Below are 19,780 nucleotides of genomic sequence, written 5' to 3'. Positions count from 1 at the left end.
GGAAAAGGCATGGATATTCTGCAGGCTAATGGCACCCCAGGCGCAGCGCCAGCTTCTCTTCACCCTCACCCAATGCTGTTATTCCAATTTTCCATGGATTGACATCTTTTAGAACAGTGATCCCCAACCAGTAGCTCAGGGGCAACATGTTGCTCCCCAACCCCTCGGATGTTGCTCTCAGTTGCCTCAAAGCAGGTGCTTATTTTTGAATTCCTGGCTTGGGGGCAAGTTTTGGTTGGATAAAAAACAGGTTTACTGCCAAACAGAGCCTCCTGTAGGCTGTCATTAACATAGGGGCTCAACATAGGGGCTACCAAATAGCTAATCACTACCCTTTTGTGTACCCACTATGTGTGCTCCCCAGTTCTTTTAACATTTCAATGTGGTACATGGGTGAAAAAGGTTGGGGACCCCTGTTTTAGAACATCCCCAAAGCTTGTTTTTAGGAGTATTGTCTGCAGGTACAGGTGGCTAACTGTCTGGGAGGAGTTTTTTCACTGTCCCTTTTGGAAACTCTCTGTTTGGGTTCCAGAGACATGAGTAACACAGAAACTTTGAAGTTAAATAACTTTTTATGAATATGAATTCTATATTATATTTATGTCTATGAAGAACTAATTTTTCTTCTTCTAAGGTTTACAACATATCATGTTGGGAAGATAATACAGAATACATCAGCTAATCCATTTCCCTACATCGGGGTCAAGGCTTAGTGGACATTTGCTAACACGCAGAACTAAACCATTTAAAAAAAAGTGTAAAAAAAAATCTGAACACTTTAACGAGAAGTGTGATATAAGTCTGATTGTGAAGTGCATCTGTAGGCTAATGGCACACCAGCAGCTGGCTTAAAACATCTTATCACTGATTGGTTGCTATGGGTTACTGCCGAGGTGCAAATTCGCCCAGCATTTATTAAATTGATACCCATTTCTCCCACCTGTCTATACATTATTTTCATATGATAGTCTGCTAACAGTAAACAACACGGGAACATGATCACAAGGTAGAGTCTGTTGTCTGATATTACTGAGGGAAGACACAATTTTAGCTGGGGCCCTCCTGCCCTCCAAGAATATACAACCAGGGTTATTGTCCCCTAATAAAATTACTGCACTGTATAACTATGGACCTTAGATGGCACCCTTCACTGGGCCAAAGGCTGATGTGAATGATGAACGACTAGTCAACCAGTCTAGTCAAGCCCTAGTTGTGCTCCTTTATTTCCTAACATGCTTAATTTCCTTTATTCCTTTTGGTTCTCTGTCTCTGTACATTTTTAATCTAAACAATAAGATTTTTTCCAGAATCCTGGTGTCATTGTAGCATCCATTTTTGGCAAATCATGTGCCATACCTCCCAACATTTGAAAAATGAAAAGAGGGACTTGGATTTGGTGCGCGCAGCGCTGCAATTTTGACCACGCCCACGTTGTGGCCACGCCCCAATTGCCACACCCATCCATTTTTTTTTTTTCAAAAAATACTCCTTTCAAAAACAATATAACAAATATAGCAACTCCTACATATAAAATACAAATATAGAGAGAAGGCAGTCAGTTATAAGTGAGTTATAACTATGTACCAGTTTACACAGTACCCTTAATAGCCTAAAAGACAGTACCCCCCATACACAGTGCCCCCATACACAATGCCCCCCATAGAAAGTGCCCCCAATTGCCCCATACACAGTGCCCCCAATTGCCCCCATAGAAAGTGCCCCCATACACAGTAACCCTCCAAAGAAAGTGCCCCCATAGACAGTACCCCCCATACACAGTTCCCCCCATACGCAGTGCCCCCAACTGCCCTCATAGACAGTACCCCCCCACAGAAAGTGCCACCAATTGCCCCCATAGACAGTACACCCCATAAACGGTGCCCCCATAGAAAGTACCCCCATACACAGTGCCCCCAATTGAGACAGTCCCCCCCATACACAGTGCCCCCAATTGAGACAGTCCCCCCCCATACACAGTGCCCCAATTGAGACAGTCCCACCCATACACAGTGCCCCCAATTGAGACAGTCCCCCCCCATACACAGTGCCCCAATTGAGACAGTCCCCCCCCATACACAGCGCCTCCAATTGAGACAGTCCCCCCATACACAGCGCCTCCAATTGAGACAGTCCCCCCATACTGAGTGCCTCCAATTGAGACAGTCCCCCCCCATACACAGTGCCCCCAATTGAGACAGTCCCCCCATACACAGTGCCTCCAATTGAGACAGTCCCCCCATACTGAGTGCCTCCAATTGAGACAGTCCCCCCCCATACACAGTGCCCCCAATTGAGACAGTCCCCCCCATACACAGTGCCCCCAATTGAGACAGTCCCCCCCCCCATACACAGTGCCCCCAATTGAGACAGTCCCCCCATACACAGTGTCCCCAATTGAGACAGTCCTCCCCCATGCACAGTGCCCCCAATTGAGACAGTCCCCCGCCATACACAGTGCCCCCAACTGAGACAGCACTCCCTTCTTCAGGGGCTCCTCTGCGTATACGGCTCCTTTTGTGGCAATGACAGGCCCTTTTATAAGGTTGAACCCCTGGGTACGTGTGACGTCAATACGCATGGGGTGCAACCTTATAAAAGGGCCTGTCACCGCCGCACAAGGACCGGCATACACAGAGGAGCCGCTGGAGAAGAAGGAGCGCCAGCATATCGCACTGTCCCGGATACGTTCATGAATGTTCTGCATTCCGTAATCTATTACAGAAATGCAGGACATTCATGGAACTATCCGGGACAGCGGGATGCGCTATCAAAACCGGGACAGTTGGGGGGTATGATGTGCAAGTTGCTAAAAGATAAAAATTTACAATTTAATCTTATTTTTGCGATTCTTGGTCATTACATTATTATTATTAATTGATTTGCTAAGTGCCCTCTGCTGGTTTCTAAGAAGGCTGGATATTTATATGTTTGTTAATTCCTATGTGCAGAGCTTTCTGGCCCAAATATGAAATAAACACAATAGCCCGGGCTTACACAGCCCATAACACATGTCAAAAAGGCTGATAGATAACAAAAAAAAAAGAGGAAAAAAAACAGCACTCATTGCTCAAAAGATATTCACAAGTACTGAGGCATCAATAACTCAAATCAACCATTTTTATTTATTTATATGTATATATTTCATTATTTTTGTCACGTGACTTGAAAGAAAGACGATCCACCAATATAGACTTGGGGAACAGGAAAACTGCTGCGGGGTTGGTAGTAGCCACACACTTCAATATAGTAGAGTCCTGGCTCAGCGGATAAAGGAATGTGCCATTCAGCGGTGGCATTGCTCTGATTGCCAGGGCCCTTGTGCCAATAATATCTGCCAAACAAGAAAATGACTGTGGTTATAATACAGTTATGCCACCATTCTGAATATATACACACAGTGGGCTTATGTAATCCTTTAACCAGCCAATAGTTCTTCTATTTGAGATGTTTGGAACTTTGGATGAACATTTTGAAAGTAGCATCAAATGCTAAAGTTTTGTGTGGTCTTGATTATTGTAGCACCACAATACCATCCACTGGGTGGGGCCAACGAGACTCTTACTGACTATGCCCTTGCCTTTATATACCAGTGGGTCACTTCATCCTGTTGGGCAAATGGCACAGCCCTAAGCACACATGCAGACATTATGTAGCAGTGCAGCAACCAAGAAGCACTCACAGATACTGCAGGCAGGTACCTTTCTAAGGGGGCACTCATTTTAGGGGGAAACATCCTAAGAATGTAATTTTACCACCCTTGTAGATACCCTTGTGCCACCATATATAGCAGAGATCACATATATACATTTTCCCAACAGCTCTGCTTTGCTGCCTAATATTTATTTTATACATATGGGAAAATTGCTCAAAGCACACACGTGAGAAAAGTATTCTTTCATTTCTTTATTGACATTTTGTACTAAAGGGGATTATGGGAAGGATGAAAACAGACATGTGTAAGCATAGTAGCATATACAGTATAAGCAGGGTTAAAGACACCTTTATAGAAGATAGGGAATTCCCTGAAACAAGAATAAAAATATCTTCTATTAAACCAACACCATCAGGCCTTTAGCAATGATTTGTATAACTCACCTGGTCTCCCAAGAGGCATCATTATATAACATGACACGTGAGTTGTGTTTTCTTACATATACATACGATGACTCCGACTGCAAGATAAATAACTGAACTTGTCAGATTTGACAGTAAACCATTATAGTATAGTATAGTACAGTATAAATGTCATATATTGGTGGTTAATGCTGTGCCCCATTTGTATATACTGTATATATCATAGTAACTTTTTTAATGAAAATTCCATAAAAAAGGACAGTTTGGATCAGAAAACAGTTGCATTTTGCAAGTCAGCCCACAGGTATGTTTGGGTTGGGTTCTGCTTGGTCAGCACTAGTTCTAATGCAGTTTTTTAAGCTCATACAACATTCTTATGACAGATGCCTTGCCTCCCAACAAGGTTAGAGATACATGAAAACATTGTCTGACCCATCATCATCTTACGGTTGCAAAGGATAAAATAAGTGTTCACCCCAAATCTTATAGGTTTACTTCAGGCCAAGTTTTTAGGGTGGCTAGTAGAGAAAATAGGCATTCTCCCCAAATTTTCCTCCTAAGTCACCTAGAAGCTGGGCTTACTCACTTCTTATCTAAATACAGTGGAAACACTCTGCTGCTATGTAGGTGTCACTGTTGTGCCTGTCCAACTGGATGCGCTTGTCCAACTGGATGTGGCTGTCCAAAGGTTATTTATGGCTCCCGATCTGCTCAAAGGCCCCAAAGACTTCACTGTATGACATCACAATTGTAATTTAATCCAACCCTTGAACATACTATATCAGAAATTATTTGCCCACTACATATAATCAGTTGGACAGTGATTCCCCATTTATTTCAGTGGGAAGAAACTGCCGACTGCGGTGCTGTGCTTTTGGCCTAATTCCACTGATCAGGTTAAACGGCCAATCAGATTTTCTAGTCTATCCAATATATTGCATATCCATCACACTGCAGTAGTGTGCTTTGTGAATGGGCCAATGGTGCGCTCATATAAATGAAAATGCATTCCCTCATTGATCTTGGATATTAAAACAATTGTCCCATGTGATGATTCATCTGATATTAATGCAATCTAGCCACGCACATGGATTAAATCAACTGTCAGAAAAGGATCAAACCCCATAAAAATGATGTATAGGACACTGCTTTTTTCAGATAACGCGTTTCGATATTAGATAGATCACTCACCATGCGATTAACTCCACTTCGTGGGTTTGCTGCGACAAAAGTGCATGAAACAATGTCTCCCTGCAGATAGCACAAGATGGAACATATCACCCTTCAGAATCGTGGTGAAGCACAATTTACTGGGAAATAACAATAACGCAGCTGGCTGGTTGGTTCAGATTGAAATTGTAGGATTATAGTGCTAAATATAACAAACTGGAGGGTGTTCTGATGATATTTGCCAGGCAACAATCGTAGGAAAGTGATGTCCCACAGATATCGCCAGATACACAATACATGCACAGATATCATTGTAATCCGACCAAATTTTATATTACTTCCAAACTAAACCACTCGGGCTTTAAGGAGTTTCTAGAAGAGCATTCTCCCATAATTTGACCCGAATAAGATTTTATACTGACCCCACAACCCATGCTCCAAGCCCCCCAATGGGGTCCAGCCCTACATTTTGGGAACCCCTGATTTAAGGCCTGATGCCCCACTTTGAACCCCAAGTACCAAGCATTCCAGCTATTAGATCCCTTTCCACTATTTACATTAAAAACCCATTGGCCATGAAGATTTGTTATTTGAGTATAAATAGTCTTGGGTCTGATTTTAAGCTCTGCATTCACCAAGGTCGATTGCCTATTCACTGCAACAGCAGCTGTTTGTTTATCTCTCTGGTTGCTCCTCTTTGTGTATCAGTGTTTAAACTTTAGCCAACTTTATTGACTGCTGATATCAAGATATTGCACTCCAATGGTTTTGGTTAATATTCTGACTATAAATGGATACATTAGATAATAGGGAGGGTAGATAAAGGTCTACTGAACATACCCCCCTATAACCAATCACTGGTAAATAAATAAGAATTGTGTAGTTAAGAATTTAAGTACTTACACGCCTATACCGTGGGTATACGTCTTTTAAAACATCCCCAAAGTCTTTGTTCGCTGGAGTACTGTCTGGTGGCACGGGTGGTAAACTGTTTGGAAGAAGGCTCTCATTGATGAGAGGTGGCCGTGGGCCTTTTGGCAATTCATCTGTTGTGTTCTAGAGTCATGAGAAACTTGGGAACGTAAGAGGTAAAGAAATAGTGTATAAAAAAAACTCTTGGAGGGATTTATTTTCTCTATATCTAAGGTTTGCAACTTATCACTCAGTTGTAATTGGGGCTTTTGCTTCAGAAACCCAGGACACAGGGTCTAAATAATTTATTTATACAGCGTCAGCAATCTTAACCATTCATGGCATCTACACCTTGTACAAAAACTCAAAAGCGCATGGAGCAGTTCACAAGGTAAAGTTGTGTTTGCCAATAAAAAAAGATGTATAGGCAGCAAGTATTAGATTCATACAGATATAAACCAGGGGTCCTCTGCGCACCTCTATCAATATATTAAATGCATTAATATATAGAGTTTGTCTTACAAAGAAAATAGAAATGTTTTTTAGGCTTCCTTAGTTCAACCTCCCTTTGAGGTCCAATACTTGGTCAGGGCCCCCTTGTTAATAAAAGGTCAGCCTGAATGATAGAAAAAGCAGTCAATAGTACACACCCTCAGGGAAGTTTGGCACCACTTTCCAATCCTAGCAGTCTGGTACCCTCCTAGTACCCCTCTGCCCTACTCTGGATAGGCATTCTGTTTTCCTGCCAATGGCTTTTCCCCCTGGTCCCTACACCATCTCTCAGTTCTCTCTGTGGGTTAAGCCCCTACCTACACATTGGGCTACATGCTACCAATACTAGGTTGCCTGACTACCTGGAGTACCTAGTACATGGGAGACCCTTCCTGTCTAACTCTACGCAGGAAAGAACCCTGATTTGGGTGTGTCACCCCTTTTTATACTCTCTGCCCGCTATTCCCCTCTAGTGGCCGGGATCTGCATTACACCCTTATCCTATAACTCAGTGATCCTCAACCAGTGGCTCACTAATGTTGCTCCCAGTGGCTTTAATGCAAGTTTTGGGCTTTCTCCCCAAACCTCATTTTAACTGGCCTTCAGGTTGGGTTCCCTCTGTCCACTGCTTTGGGGGGGTGGTGGCAGCCCCACAGTTTTGGAGCCACTGGTACAAAGTATTAACTACAGCACTCCATACCTCCACAATAGCTTTAGCGAGGCCATTGAACAACTGCAAGTAAGCAGAAAGGGTGTGAGGCCCATAGATTGTAGATGCTGCCTCGTACCTTTGAGCCTGTAAACAAAATTTAGATGTAAAAAAAATAAATAGATAAGATGAAAACAGAAATGTTATGGGTGAAATTTCTAACCTGATTGATGTGTCTTTTTTACCCTTAGTACCGATGTTAATTCGTATATATATAACTTTAATTTACCAGGCTTTTTTCCATATTAAGCCTGCTCTTGATTCCCAGTTCTTACGGATTAGCCTATTTTTATTATATAACGGATGGATCATTTAGAAGGGTGGAGCCACAAATACAATCAAATAAATGAAGTAAAGGAATCCTAATGAAAACATCTCAGCACTTTTTTTTATTTAAAGCATGTACCTGATATTCTTCATAGGTGGTGATGTAGTGAGTGTAGACATTGCACAAACCAGAAAGGACAACATCTGTGTTGAGGGTTCCAGATGGATCAAGTATCTAAGATAATGGTTAATGAAGTAGATATGAGCAAATCTTATTGGCTGGAACTCTTATTGAGTAACTAGTGGCACTGAAGAGACAAGAGGGCCGATTCACTAAAGGTCAATAAAACGTGCGCTATTTGTAGCGTGCGTTAAAAATGTTATCGCGTCTAATTTTTCGCGTCTTAACGCCCGATTCACTAAAAGAGGACTTGTGTTAATTTAGACACGATGCTGCGTGCGAAAGTTGCTAAGTTCGTGCGGTATTGGACGCAATGCACGCTAATCAACGCACCGTGCACAGATAGGTCGCCGCGTGCGAAAAAACGCACGCCATGTTAGCCACACACAGCATTACTTTCGGAAGATGACTGTATTGAAAATGACCATTTCCCTGCAAACTGGCGGCTGCATCACTCTGGGGCCAACACAGACTTGAATAAATCCCACTGCAAAGTCCTTATTGTGTTGCCAAAAGCTCATGAACTGTACTTTTCTATAATTACCGCCTGCTCCAAGTAGGGGTTAATTTTCACATAGACTAATGCAATATTTAGCGCGGATATGTGTTTGTGAATCATGCGTTAGTATTAATTTCTGCGTGCAAATTAACGCATGCGGTAGCACGAAATTTAATGCATGCGTTTTTTTCACGTCAATTTGAATGCAAAAAAGCGTGCGATAGCTCTTATCGACCTTTAGTGAATTAACCCTAAGGCCCTTTAAAGGTTTTTATTGGTTTTCAAGTAGCTACTTCAAATTGCCACTAACAATCGTTGTACCTTCTAGCACAGCAGTACTCAACCTATGGGTCGGGAGCCCTTTGGGGGTGGAACGACCCTTTCACAGGGGTCACCTAAGACCATCGGAAAAAACATATTTCCGATGGTCTTAGGAATAATTTTATGGTTGGGGGTCACCATAAACACATAAACACAATGGTATAATAAATTATTATTGATTACAGCCACATCATCTATTTTTTTCACTGGATGTTCCCAGTTGCATCAGACCATCATCTCCCCAACATCTAAACCTTCCCATGTCTATTCTGATTGGAGGCCTTTGTTGACAGAGTACAACCTTTATACAACAGAGTACAACCTTTATACGACTGAGTACAACCTTTATACGACAGAGTACAACCTTTTTACGACAGAGTACAACCTTTATACGACAGAGTACAACCTTTATACGACAGAGTACAACCTTTATACGACTGAGTACAACCTTTATATGACTGAGTACAACCTTTATACGACTGAGTACAACCTTTATACGACTGAGTACAACCTTTATATGACTGAGTACAACCTTTATACGACTGAGTACAACCTTTATACGACTGAGTACAACCTTTATACGACTGAGTACAACCTTTATACGACTGAGTACAACCTTTATACGACTGAGTACAACCTTTATACGACTGAGTACAACCTTTATACGACTGAGTACAACCTTTATACGACTGAGTACAACCTTTATACAACAGAGTACAACCTTTATACGACAGAGTACAACCTTTATACGACAGAGTACAACCTTTATACGACTGAGTACAACCTTTATACGACTGAGTACAACCTTTATACGACAGAGTACAACCTTTATACGACAGAGTACAACCTTTATACGACAGAGTACAACCTTTATACGACAGAGTACAACCTTTATACGACTGAGTACAACCTTTATACGACAGAGTACAACCTTTATACGACAGAGTACAACCTTTATACGACAGAGTACAACCTTTATACGACTGAGTACAACCTTTATACGACAGAGTACAACCTTTATACGACAGAGTACAACCTTTATACAACAGAGTACAACCTTTATACGACTGAGTACAACCTTTATACAACAGAGTACAACCTTTATACGACTGAGTACAACCTTTATACAACAGAGTACAACCTTTATACGACTGTGGCTCCTTTATACGACTGTGGCTCCTTTATACGACTGTGGCTCCTTTATACGACTGAGGCATCATGGGCTGATGCAAATGGGAACATCCAGTGTAAAAATAGATTATGTGGCTGTATCAAAGCTACCTCTTCCTTTTTTTATGCATTCACTTTATAAGTCCCAATAGGCAAATACAGGTTTAAGAAGGTTTAAGGGACTTTTACCTTTTTTACTTCTTCTTGTAGTCTTCTTCCTGCCATTGTTCTGAAAAAAATACCTTTTAGTTTGTGTACTATGCCTAGAGCCTAATCCTTTCTTCAACTATTCTGCAAGAGTCCATAGGTTTGTATTATTTTGAGTCTTCCTATTGCTAGGGCATGTTTGTAAGCTGCCAAACATCTATGTCCAAACATACAGCTCTATGTCTCTTTTGTCTGTCAGTCTGTTTTAGAGTACATCTAGGTATAGTGTCGGATTGGGCGTCCTAGGGACTTCTAAAAAACCAAACAGTGAGGGCCCATTCTCACAAATGTAGACAGTATTTAATATAATGGTGCTCTATAGACCTATGATGGACAAAAGAAAAGGACAAATTAAAATTGTAACTGGCTGATGCCCACTAGAACTGGGTCCCACCCTGTGATCCTTTAGTACTCTGGCAGGCCAACCTCTAGGTAACAGACTTATGCTGGCCACACATGGTAACCTCCTTCCATTTGATACAATTAACAAATGTCCAAACTGGTAACACACATAGAGCCAGAGTAGCATATATTAGCACTATTATATCTTAGGTGTAAATGTAAGTCTATGGTACAATGTTTATACATACGTAAACTCTCCCGGCAATGCTAGTAATGCAATGGACCCAATGGTGAACATCTGAATATCAACAATTTTTGGATGCCACGGTATTGGTTTATCCATCTATTAAAGAAGAAAGAAAGTAGGTCCTCTTGACATGCATGAGTGGTATCTATGGTAGGCTCCCAAGCAATGGGGAGTTGTAGAGATTACTCCAGCCTTTCACACACAGCGAGCCAATGGCACTTCATTGTTTGTTTGAATATAAATCTTTCTATCACTCAAGAATCTCTATCACTGACAAAACATTTTCAATTTACTTTACCATTAACCCTAATTCAAATTCTAGACTGGGGGAAACTTGTTCTAGAGCATGTTCATAACCAAGAAGATCCAAGAGACAAGTGCAATGCCCCAAAACAAAAAATCTTTGATAAATGGATTGAAAAATACTGTACCTGTCCTGTGTTTATCAGTATGGGTTTGGGGTGGTGACATTCCTGTGTTTCTTTGGATGGAGCTCCCAGATACAAATCCCGAATTGCATTCCAGTACAGATCCCCTTCTAACGTGCCTAATAAATAAGTTTATAATCATGTTATTGGAGTTTTGATATTTGCAGAGAGGTCCCAGCAAGAAGCCCATTTGTATATTTTTGTGTATTCAGTGGTTTCAATTTGAACTGTTGGTTTTGCTTATGGAGAAGACCTACTGTACGGGGCAGGGTGATGGTTTACCTTGTGTAAAGTTGATTGAACCAGCTCCATCAGTGGTGCCAGCAGCGAAGCTGTAGCCCAGGGCAGGCTTGCAGGTTTTCACCTTTCAAAAAGACCAACCATAAATACTTTTCGGTTCAAACAATAGTTTGGAATGAAGACATTTAATCTATATCTATGATATCATTTTATGGATAAGAGTTGTATGATTCCCTTTTAATTGTATTCAATGGAGAATAATTGTAATGTGCATGTTTACAAATATGTCTGGTGGAAAATGTAACCAGTAGCACATAACTTTGAACAAGTAGAAGACACTGCTCCTGTTTCCATATAACCCTTGTTATCAAATGTCAGCAACTTATTGGTGATTGTTACTGGCTAAGGTGAATGTTCTTTTCAAAGGAATAACTATAAGAAGCAGATTCTACAACTGTAAGAGGCTCCAAAAGTGTAGAGGGCCCATGTGGACCCTATTAATAAGACATTTTAATATACACTGGTGAAATAGGTCAAGTTCTGGAAGTTTAGGTTGTATTAAAATGGCTCATAGTAATGGTATTAATCACAACAGCTGCTGGGTCTGCTTTCTCTGTGTTTGCCTGCTGTTAGCTTCTAGTTTGGAGTCCCACCAAGTGAGGGAACATGGCTGCCATAGTAGTGAGGAAAGTATTAATACTTACAGAGTGAGTCTCATTCAGCTTCACAGTAACATTGCTCATATCTACCCACTGATGAGCAAAATTCACTTTCTTGTCAAGCTCCCTGGAAGCATTACCATACAGCTCCTTTATAGAAATAAATATGGTTAGTAAGGCTTATTAAATCTAATATCTTGATACTGGGGGTCATTTATAAACAATGGGCAAATTTGCACCTGGGCAGTTACCCACTGCAACCAATCACATGTTTGATTTTATTTTTCTACTTGCAGCTGATTGGTTTCTACCAGTTACTGCCCAGGTAAAAATTTGCCAAGTGTTATAAATGAGCCCCACGTATCTAGTAGAAATAAGCCCAAAGAAACTAAAGATGCTGCTCAAATGAGCGGTGAAGAAAATGCATAAACATCCAGTTGCTTTAGGATTTCTACTAGATACTGCATATCATGACCTAGATGAATAGAAATATTTACAAACATATTTATAACGTGTTGGTATTTGAATATAACAGCTATATATGTCATTGGCCCTAATTATGAGCAAATTATCTGTTCAATAAAATATGCAACTACATGCATCTGTTTGCCTACCTTTGCCTTCAGAAAAATACGTTCTCCGATTATTTTGGTACTTTCAAACATATCCTTCCCGGGCCCCAGAGCCACGCACGCCACTGACTGTCGATGAGCAGAAAGAGAATATATATTGTGATGAATTTATCTTAGAGAGTTATGTGTGAATGATAAATCTGATAGGGCTTAAAATTACATAGATGAGAATAATCCATGGTTCATAATTCTAGTTAAATAAACTGCACTTATACATAAATATTCCTTTCTCATAGAGTGAGTTTGAGCTCTACTGTTTTCTGTCAGCGCCCATAGCCGTTCTATGTAAAATTATAGGAGCAAAAATATTTTTTATCTTCTGAGGGAAGTGGCCCCACACTCACCCCGCCGGCCGGGCAGGTGCTGGTTGGGTTGTCACAAGTCTCGTTGGCGTTGACGCAGTGAGGACCCATGGTATTGGGTGAGACGTCACCAAGGTTCGAGGGTGAAAATGCAGCAACAAATGATCCCTGTACGGAACAAATTCAAATTTAGTGCAGTTCAATTTAACAAGTGTTTGGGTGTATAGTAATAGCTGTGGTACATTTAGTGGCGCACTGCTTGATAGTCAACATACTAGTTGCTATGGGTTACTAGTCCAGGAGTAAATGCACTACCTATTATTTCATTACCTGCTTTGTCATTTTTTTCATATCACGTATTTTGGAAACAGAGCATTCCCAGTCTCCTATGAACCCTTCAGCTTTATTCATATTTGGTCACTGCCCCTTATTTACTTTATGTACAGGGGTCTACAATTACATTCAATGGGAGTTATCCAATCACTATTGTATAGTGAGGACAAAATATATCTGGGTATCTGCACAACTGCTAGTATCCTGCTAGTATCCTAACTACTGGTATCACATGAGTGCTGATTTGTAAACTCCACCACAGATTCTACCCACCGTGCCAGGCAAAGATCTATTATTTTTCTCTTGCTCAAACAGGTAGGAGGCATAGCCCAGGTTGTCGCTGCTAATAAGTTTGTTGGCGTTGCCCATGCTGACTCCATGAACTGCAAACCAGCTGCAAACAACAAGAAAAACACTGAGTTGACAATCTCTTTGAAAAGTGAAATGAACCCACAAGAAACACTACACTTGTCGTGTTATGTTTCCTTTCTTTATGGCTAAGTCTCCATGGTACAACTTTTTAATGGTGTCAGGTATTTCTTGGGTGCTAATCTCCCACTGAGACTTGCAGTTCTACTATCCCCCTGAGCTGGTCACTCAACATGAATGTGGAACTTCACTACATTCCCATTGACTACAACTGGTGACAAACTGATCCCATTACCTGATCATTCCCATGTCCTGATCATTCATATCCACCATCTTCAAGATTACCATGTCTTTGTCCGTGTTGGAGGAGTACCTACAGAAGACATTAACTTGACATTAAGCTGCAGCCTTTCCAGAATAACATTATAGGGTAACACCTTCTTTCAGAATTGCCTGTAGTATTTCTGGATTCTGAGTGGTGCGTGTGGTGTAATAACGTGTGGGTAGAACATCGCAATGGAAATGATATGCCTTATAATATGACCATCAGTCTGGAAGTCCTTGGCATCCAATTGCTTTTTGATTAATGATTCTCATTGGCAATGTCTGTTTAGTTACCTGCCGATTGAACCTTCTGGTGGTATGGCTGTATATAGTGCCAATGACCCCCATGTGCCTGCCTTAAACTCAGTGTGGAAAATATTAATTCTGGCCTATGGCACATAGTGCTGTCATGTTCATTTTTGGCAAACTGATGTAAAAATATGAAATGTTCAGATTTGGACACAGTAGAAGATTCTCAAAAGGACTGATGTAGATTCACTTATTCCTGTCCTCCAAAATCCATCCCACAGTGTGTTACAGTCTGAACTCTGATCCCAGGATTCCCCAGTGGAACCGGTTGTTCTATAACTGCTCACCTGATCCTCTCTGATTCTGGATTAAGGAGATAAGAGCTTGGACTTCTGTTAATTTGGCTGTTTTCTACTGTCCCTTTATTCATAAAAATCTTCCCTCTCTTCATGTTCTGATGAGCCCTCTCAATGCTCTAGATACAGAAGATATTATCAATACAGGTATGGGATCCCTTATCCGGAAACCTGTTATCCAGAAAGTTCCAAATTACGGAAAGGCCTTCTCCCATAGACTCCATTATAAGAAAATAATTCAAATTTTTAAAAATGATTTCCTTTTTCTCTGTAATAATAAAACAGTACCTGTACTTGATCCCAACTAAGATATAATTACCCCTTATTGGGGGCAGAACAGCCCTATTGGGTTTATTTAATGGTTAAATGAGTCCCTTTTCTCTGTAATAATAAAACAGTACCTGTACTTGATCCCAACTAAGATATAATTACCCCTTATTGGGGGCAGAACAGCCCTATTGGGTTTATTTCATGGTTAAATGATTCCTTTTTCTCTGTAGTAATAAAACAGTACCTGTACTTGATCCCAACTAAGATATAATTACCCCTTATTGGGGGCAGAACAATCCTATTGGGTTTATTTAATGGTTAAATGATTCCCTTTTCTCTGTAATAATAAAACAGTACCTGTACTTGATCCCAACTAAGATATAATTACCCCTTATTGGGGGCAGAACAGCCCTATTGGGTTTATTTAATGGTTAAATGATTCCCTTTTCTCTGTAATAATAAAACAGTACCTGTACTTGATCCCAACTAAGATATAATTACCCCTTATTGGGGCAGAACAGCCCTATTGGGTTTATTTAATGGTTAAATGATTCCCTTTTCTCTGTAATAATAAAACAGTACCTGTACTTGATCCCAACTAAGATATAATTAATCCAAATTACGGAAAGATCCCTTATCCGGAAAGCCTCAGGTCCTGTACCAGAGCCATGCTAGCAGCTGATGAAATGGGCTTTTTACTGGTGGCAATGGGAAGTTTGCATGAGCCAATCAAATCAGCCAAGGAAAAATAATCATTATTTCTGAAATTCCAGGGAAGGCAAATAATAACAATAATGGTACCTTAACAATCCCGCTGACAATGACATTTGTTTGGGGCCTATTGAAGCCCTGGCTTGCCAGCACGAAGGTGTTGTATTGGAAATACCCAGCAGGCCCTGAGTGGGTGTTGGAGGCGCTCAGTATGACGTTATCTTCTCTATAGAGATTCCCATAATTGACTTTCAGCTCTTCCATTACCTAAAGGGAAAACAAGTTCCACAAGCCCCTTTTTTTATATTTCATGGGTAAAGTTAATCTGTCATGCAATTAACTACTGAAGAAGCTGTAGAACTGATATAGTTCAAAAACATTACACATTCAAGCACACCTTTATTTTGGTCACTTTCAGCCCAATTTTACACTCACCTCCAGACGGACACGTTGAGACATCATGCCTATATTAGTGCTGACATACACCACCCGTTTGGAATCATCAGGTTCTGCTATAATGAAGGCACGACTGTACTGCCGCAAATGGAGTCCTGAAGCAATCTGGTCACTTTTTGCATATCCCATCTATGCCACGGCATGCAAACACAAACAGAACCTTAGATTTTATATCAGTGAAATGGATCAGCCTGTGTCTCACTGGTAAAGAGCTAGATCTCTATTGGACTGGCCCTCTAGACAGAGGAGGGATCACATGATGCCCAGGCAGAGCTGTCCTACTAAGGATAATCCAGGCATTACTGTCAGAGTGCTGAAACTCAAAGCATATGCCCGGGCAGGCATGTCTAGGCCAAAAGAAAGGGGTTGTTCACCTTGGAGTTAACTTGTCAGAGTGCTGAAACTCAAAGCATATGCCCGGGCAGGCATGTCTAGGCCAAAAGAAAGGGGTTGTTCACCTTGGAGTTAACTTGTAGCATGATGTAGAGACTCATATTCTGAGACAATTTGCAATTGGTCTTCATTTTTTATTTCTTATAGTTTTTTTAATTACTTCACTTTGTTTTGCAGCTCTCCAGTTTGGAATTTCAGCAGCTACGTGGTTGCTAGGGCCCCAATTACCTTATCAACCAGGGAGTGGTTATAATGAGAGACAGGAATATGAATAGAAGAGGGGCTGAATACAAAAAGAAATAATAAAATGTAACAATAACAATAAAAATTGTTATCAAATAGTGAACCCCATTTATTGGGCCTTGTGGGGCATACAATGACCTGAGACGAAGAGATGGCATCGCAAAAGACCAAAACATAATCCACTATACAGGTGCTGCAGAATAATGGTAAATTAACTTTTAGTATGAAGTAGTGAGTGGTATTCAAAGACATTTTGCAGTTGGTCTTCATTTTTTATTTTTTGTATTTTTTTGAATAATATAACTTTTTGAGAAGCATCTTTCCAGCTTGAAATTTCAGCAGCTTTCTAGTTGCTAGGGTCCAATTTAGCCTAGCAACCAGGCAGTGGTTTGGAAAAGAGACTGAAATATGAATAGAGTAGGGCCTAAAGAGAAAATTCATGCACTAAAAAGTAAAAATAATAATAAAATTGTAGCCTTACAGCTCAATAGGTTTTTGGCTGCAGGGGTCAGTGACCCCCATTTAAAAGTCAGAAGTCAGAATAGAAAGGCAAATACTTAAAAAATGAAGTTTTAGGCCATTCTATAACATAGTTAAAGTTAACTTATAGGTGAACCACCCCTTTAAGTCTCTAGTTATGGGTTTTCAATGAAAAGGGAATACATTTTGTTTTAGGTTTCATAGTCTCAGTGTTGGACGGGGTCTCCTAGAGCCCCCCGGGGAATCTGACACCTTGGGCACACTTTCACAACTATTAGATTTAATAGGCTCACTGTGGAAATTAGCATGGGCTGATAAGAATTATCATAGGCTGAGGCCCTCTAGGGTTGGGCCCATAGCAGATCCTCTGATAGGCCAGTTCGACCCTGCATCATTCTTTAATAGATCATTTCAGAGAATTACAGTTGCCGGTTGGCTGTGTGTTGTACCTACCAAGGGGACTTCAGCCAATAACCCGGTGCAGTCTGTTCTGCCAACCCCAATGCGGTAGGCATCTGGGAAGGGATCAGGGGTTGTTGGGGAAGGTTTCATTGTTGTTGTAGTAGTAGTTCTTGTAGTAGTTTTTGTTGTCGTTACCAAAGGCTTGGTCGTTGTAGTGGGGGATTGAGATGTTTGTGGGGGATCATTAGCTGTCACACCTGCACATGAAGATATATATATATATCATCATATTATATCTGCTGTATCACACTAGAACCCCCATACTTATACCCCACACAGGTGCCTACTATATCTAGTCACATTAAAGAGGTCATTTACACTGCAGTGTGCAAAGTGCAAAAAAGGTTGCAATGGGCCATTGTGTAAATTCCCTCTACACTAGGCAACACTCTATCCCAATGTAGCAGCTATGGGGGTACGTAGGTACCCCTTGGTTGTCTATCCCTTGCACCCCAGGGAATCATAACACACCCCTTCTTTTGTTGCAGAGAATAATGGGCAATAGAACCCAAGCAAGTTTAGGATCTCTTCCTTTTTACAATCCAAGTCCCAATGGGAAATGTTACACATAATGGAATTTATAATGGAGTTTTTAGTACAGGGAAAATGGCAAGTAATTATATTAATTAATGCAGATTCATGACTAATTTGCACAATAAAATCCCTGTCTGATAACGAATCAGTGGCCATAGTCCATTTGCCCTTATCCCCTGGGCCTCCTACTCCTACTGGTCAGGGGCAACTAACTCTCTGCTCTATACCCTGATACCCTGATACCCCAACTCAACAAAAAGAAAAGTCTATTCTCATGTTTTTTACATAGTCAAGGAATTGTAACCATTATTGGAAGCTTCAAATGTTTAACCTTTCGAGTTGTTCTTCAGGACAACGATTCCGGCTATGAGCCCCACGCAAATGCACACACTCAGTACTAATAGCGCAATGAGGATCTTTTCCAGCTTATTCAGAGTCTTCCCCATCTTTAGCGTCCCAGAAGCTGCGGCAATGAACACAGAATAAAATGAATTAAACACTTGAACAACCCCAAACCAAAATTAAAGATACCAGCAGAATAGTGTCCCTTCTTTAGTGCAACCTGATGTCCAGTGTATGTCCCATTGGCTGCAATAAGACACTGGGAGTTGAAGTTTATCAACAGCCATTGGATAACCACTGCCTGAAATATTTTGGCCACAAATAGGTCTAACAATTATTGCACAATTAAATATGTTGCACAGAAAGTCAAATTGCCCCAGTTCCTCATTGCTTGGTCCCTAAACTAATTTCATTGGGGTGGCCATTATAATATATGGCAAGAAATGTAAAAGCCTTATAAAATCCACAGTGGCAGCAGCAGGTGATACAAGCTTTGACTGCAAAGTTCTCCTGTTGACAATGACTTCATAACTATATGCAGGTTCAGGATCCGTTATCCAGAAACCCATTACCCAGAAAGTTACGACTTACAGTTACAAACACTGTCTCCTATAGACTCCATTATTGGATGATAAAATGATTCCCTTTTCTCTGTAATAATAAAACAGTACCTGTACTTGATCCCAACTAAGATATAATTACCCCTTATTGGGGGCAGAACAGCCCTATTGGGTTTATTTAATGGTTAAATGATTCCCTTTTCTCTGTAATAATAAAACAGTACCTGTACTTGATCCCAACTAAGATATAATTACCCCTTATTGGGGGCAGAACAGCCCTATTGGGTTTATTTCATGGTTAAATGATTCCCTTTTCTCTGTAATAATAAAACAGTACCTGTACTTGATCCCAACTAAGATATAATTACCCCTTATTGGGGGCAGAACAGCCCTATTGGGTTTATTTAATGGTTAAATTATTCCCTTTTCTCTGTAATAATAAAACAGTACCTGTACTTGATCCCAACTAAGATATAATTACCCCTTATTGGGGGCAGAACAACCCTATTGGGTTTATTTAATGGTTAAATGATTCCCTTTTCTCTGTAATAATAAAACAGTACCTGTACTTGATCCCAACTAAGATATAATTACCCCTTATTGGGGGCAGAACAGCCCTATTGGGTTTATTCAAGGGTTAAATGATTCCCTTTTCTCTGTAATAATAAAACAGTACCTGTACTTGATCCCAACTAAGATATAATTACCCCTTATTGAGGGCAGAACAGCCCTATTGGGTTTATTTCATGGTTAAATGATTCCCTTTTCTCTGTAATAATAAAACAGTACCTGTACTTGATCCCAACTAAGATATAATTACCCCTTATTGGGGACAGAACAGCCCTA

At 40.6% G+C, this 19,780-nt stretch overlaps 1 protein-coding gene across 1 annotated transcript; it reads right to left on the bottom strand.

Moving 5' to 3' along the window:
* Nucleotides 1-3,106: 3,106 nt before the first annotated feature.
* LOC100494440 (putative neutral ceramidase C) lies at nt 3,107-18,491 on the bottom strand. The gene is made up of 20 exons (XM_031906640.1): nt 18,364-18,491; nt 17,490-17,695; nt 15,900-16,049; nt 15,555-15,731; nt 14,475-14,602; nt 13,850-13,927; nt 13,459-13,579; nt 12,895-13,020; nt 12,533-12,619; nt 11,964-12,068; nt 11,302-11,383; nt 11,023-11,138; nt 10,593-10,687; nt 9,985-10,024; nt 7,764-7,859; nt 7,349-7,444; nt 6,148-6,300; nt 5,266-5,325; nt 4,096-4,172; nt 3,107-3,331 (listed from the first exon to the last, which is right to left on the bottom strand). Exons 1-20 carry the CDS (start codon nt 18,476-18,478, stop codon nt 3,154-3,156), a joined length of 2,286 nt encoding a protein of 761 aa, XP_031762500.1. The 5' UTR covers nt 18,479-18,491; the 3' UTR covers nt 3,107-3,153.
* Between the last annotated feature and the right edge of the window lie 1,289 nt (nt 18,492-19,780).

Source organism: Xenopus tropicalis, chromosome 7 (assembly GCF_000004195.4).
Source record: "Xenopus tropicalis strain Nigerian chromosome 7, UCB_Xtro_10.0, whole genome shotgun sequence".
Classification (NCBI taxonomy): Eukaryota; Metazoa; Chordata; class Amphibia; order Anura; family Pipidae; genus Xenopus; species Xenopus tropicalis.
The sequence above is the reverse complement of the archived record's forward strand: the minus strand, read 5'-3'. Positions and strand labels throughout refer to the sequence as shown.

Excerpts from the sequence above, each read along its gene's own strand:
- LOC100494440 (XM_031906640.1), bottom strand. The coding sequence starts at position 18,478 with ATGGGGAAGACTCTGAATAAGCTGGAAAAGATCCTCATTGCGCTATTA. Across the intron at positions 11,384-11,963 it reads AGCTGAATGAGACTCACTCT|GTGAAAACCTGCAAGCCTGC; the intron begins GTAAGTATTAAT and ends TCTTTTTGAAAG. Across the intron at positions 7,445-7,763 it reads CCACCTATGAAGAATATCAG|GCTCAAAGGTACGAGGCAGC; the intron begins GTACATGCTTTA and ends TTTTGTTTACAG.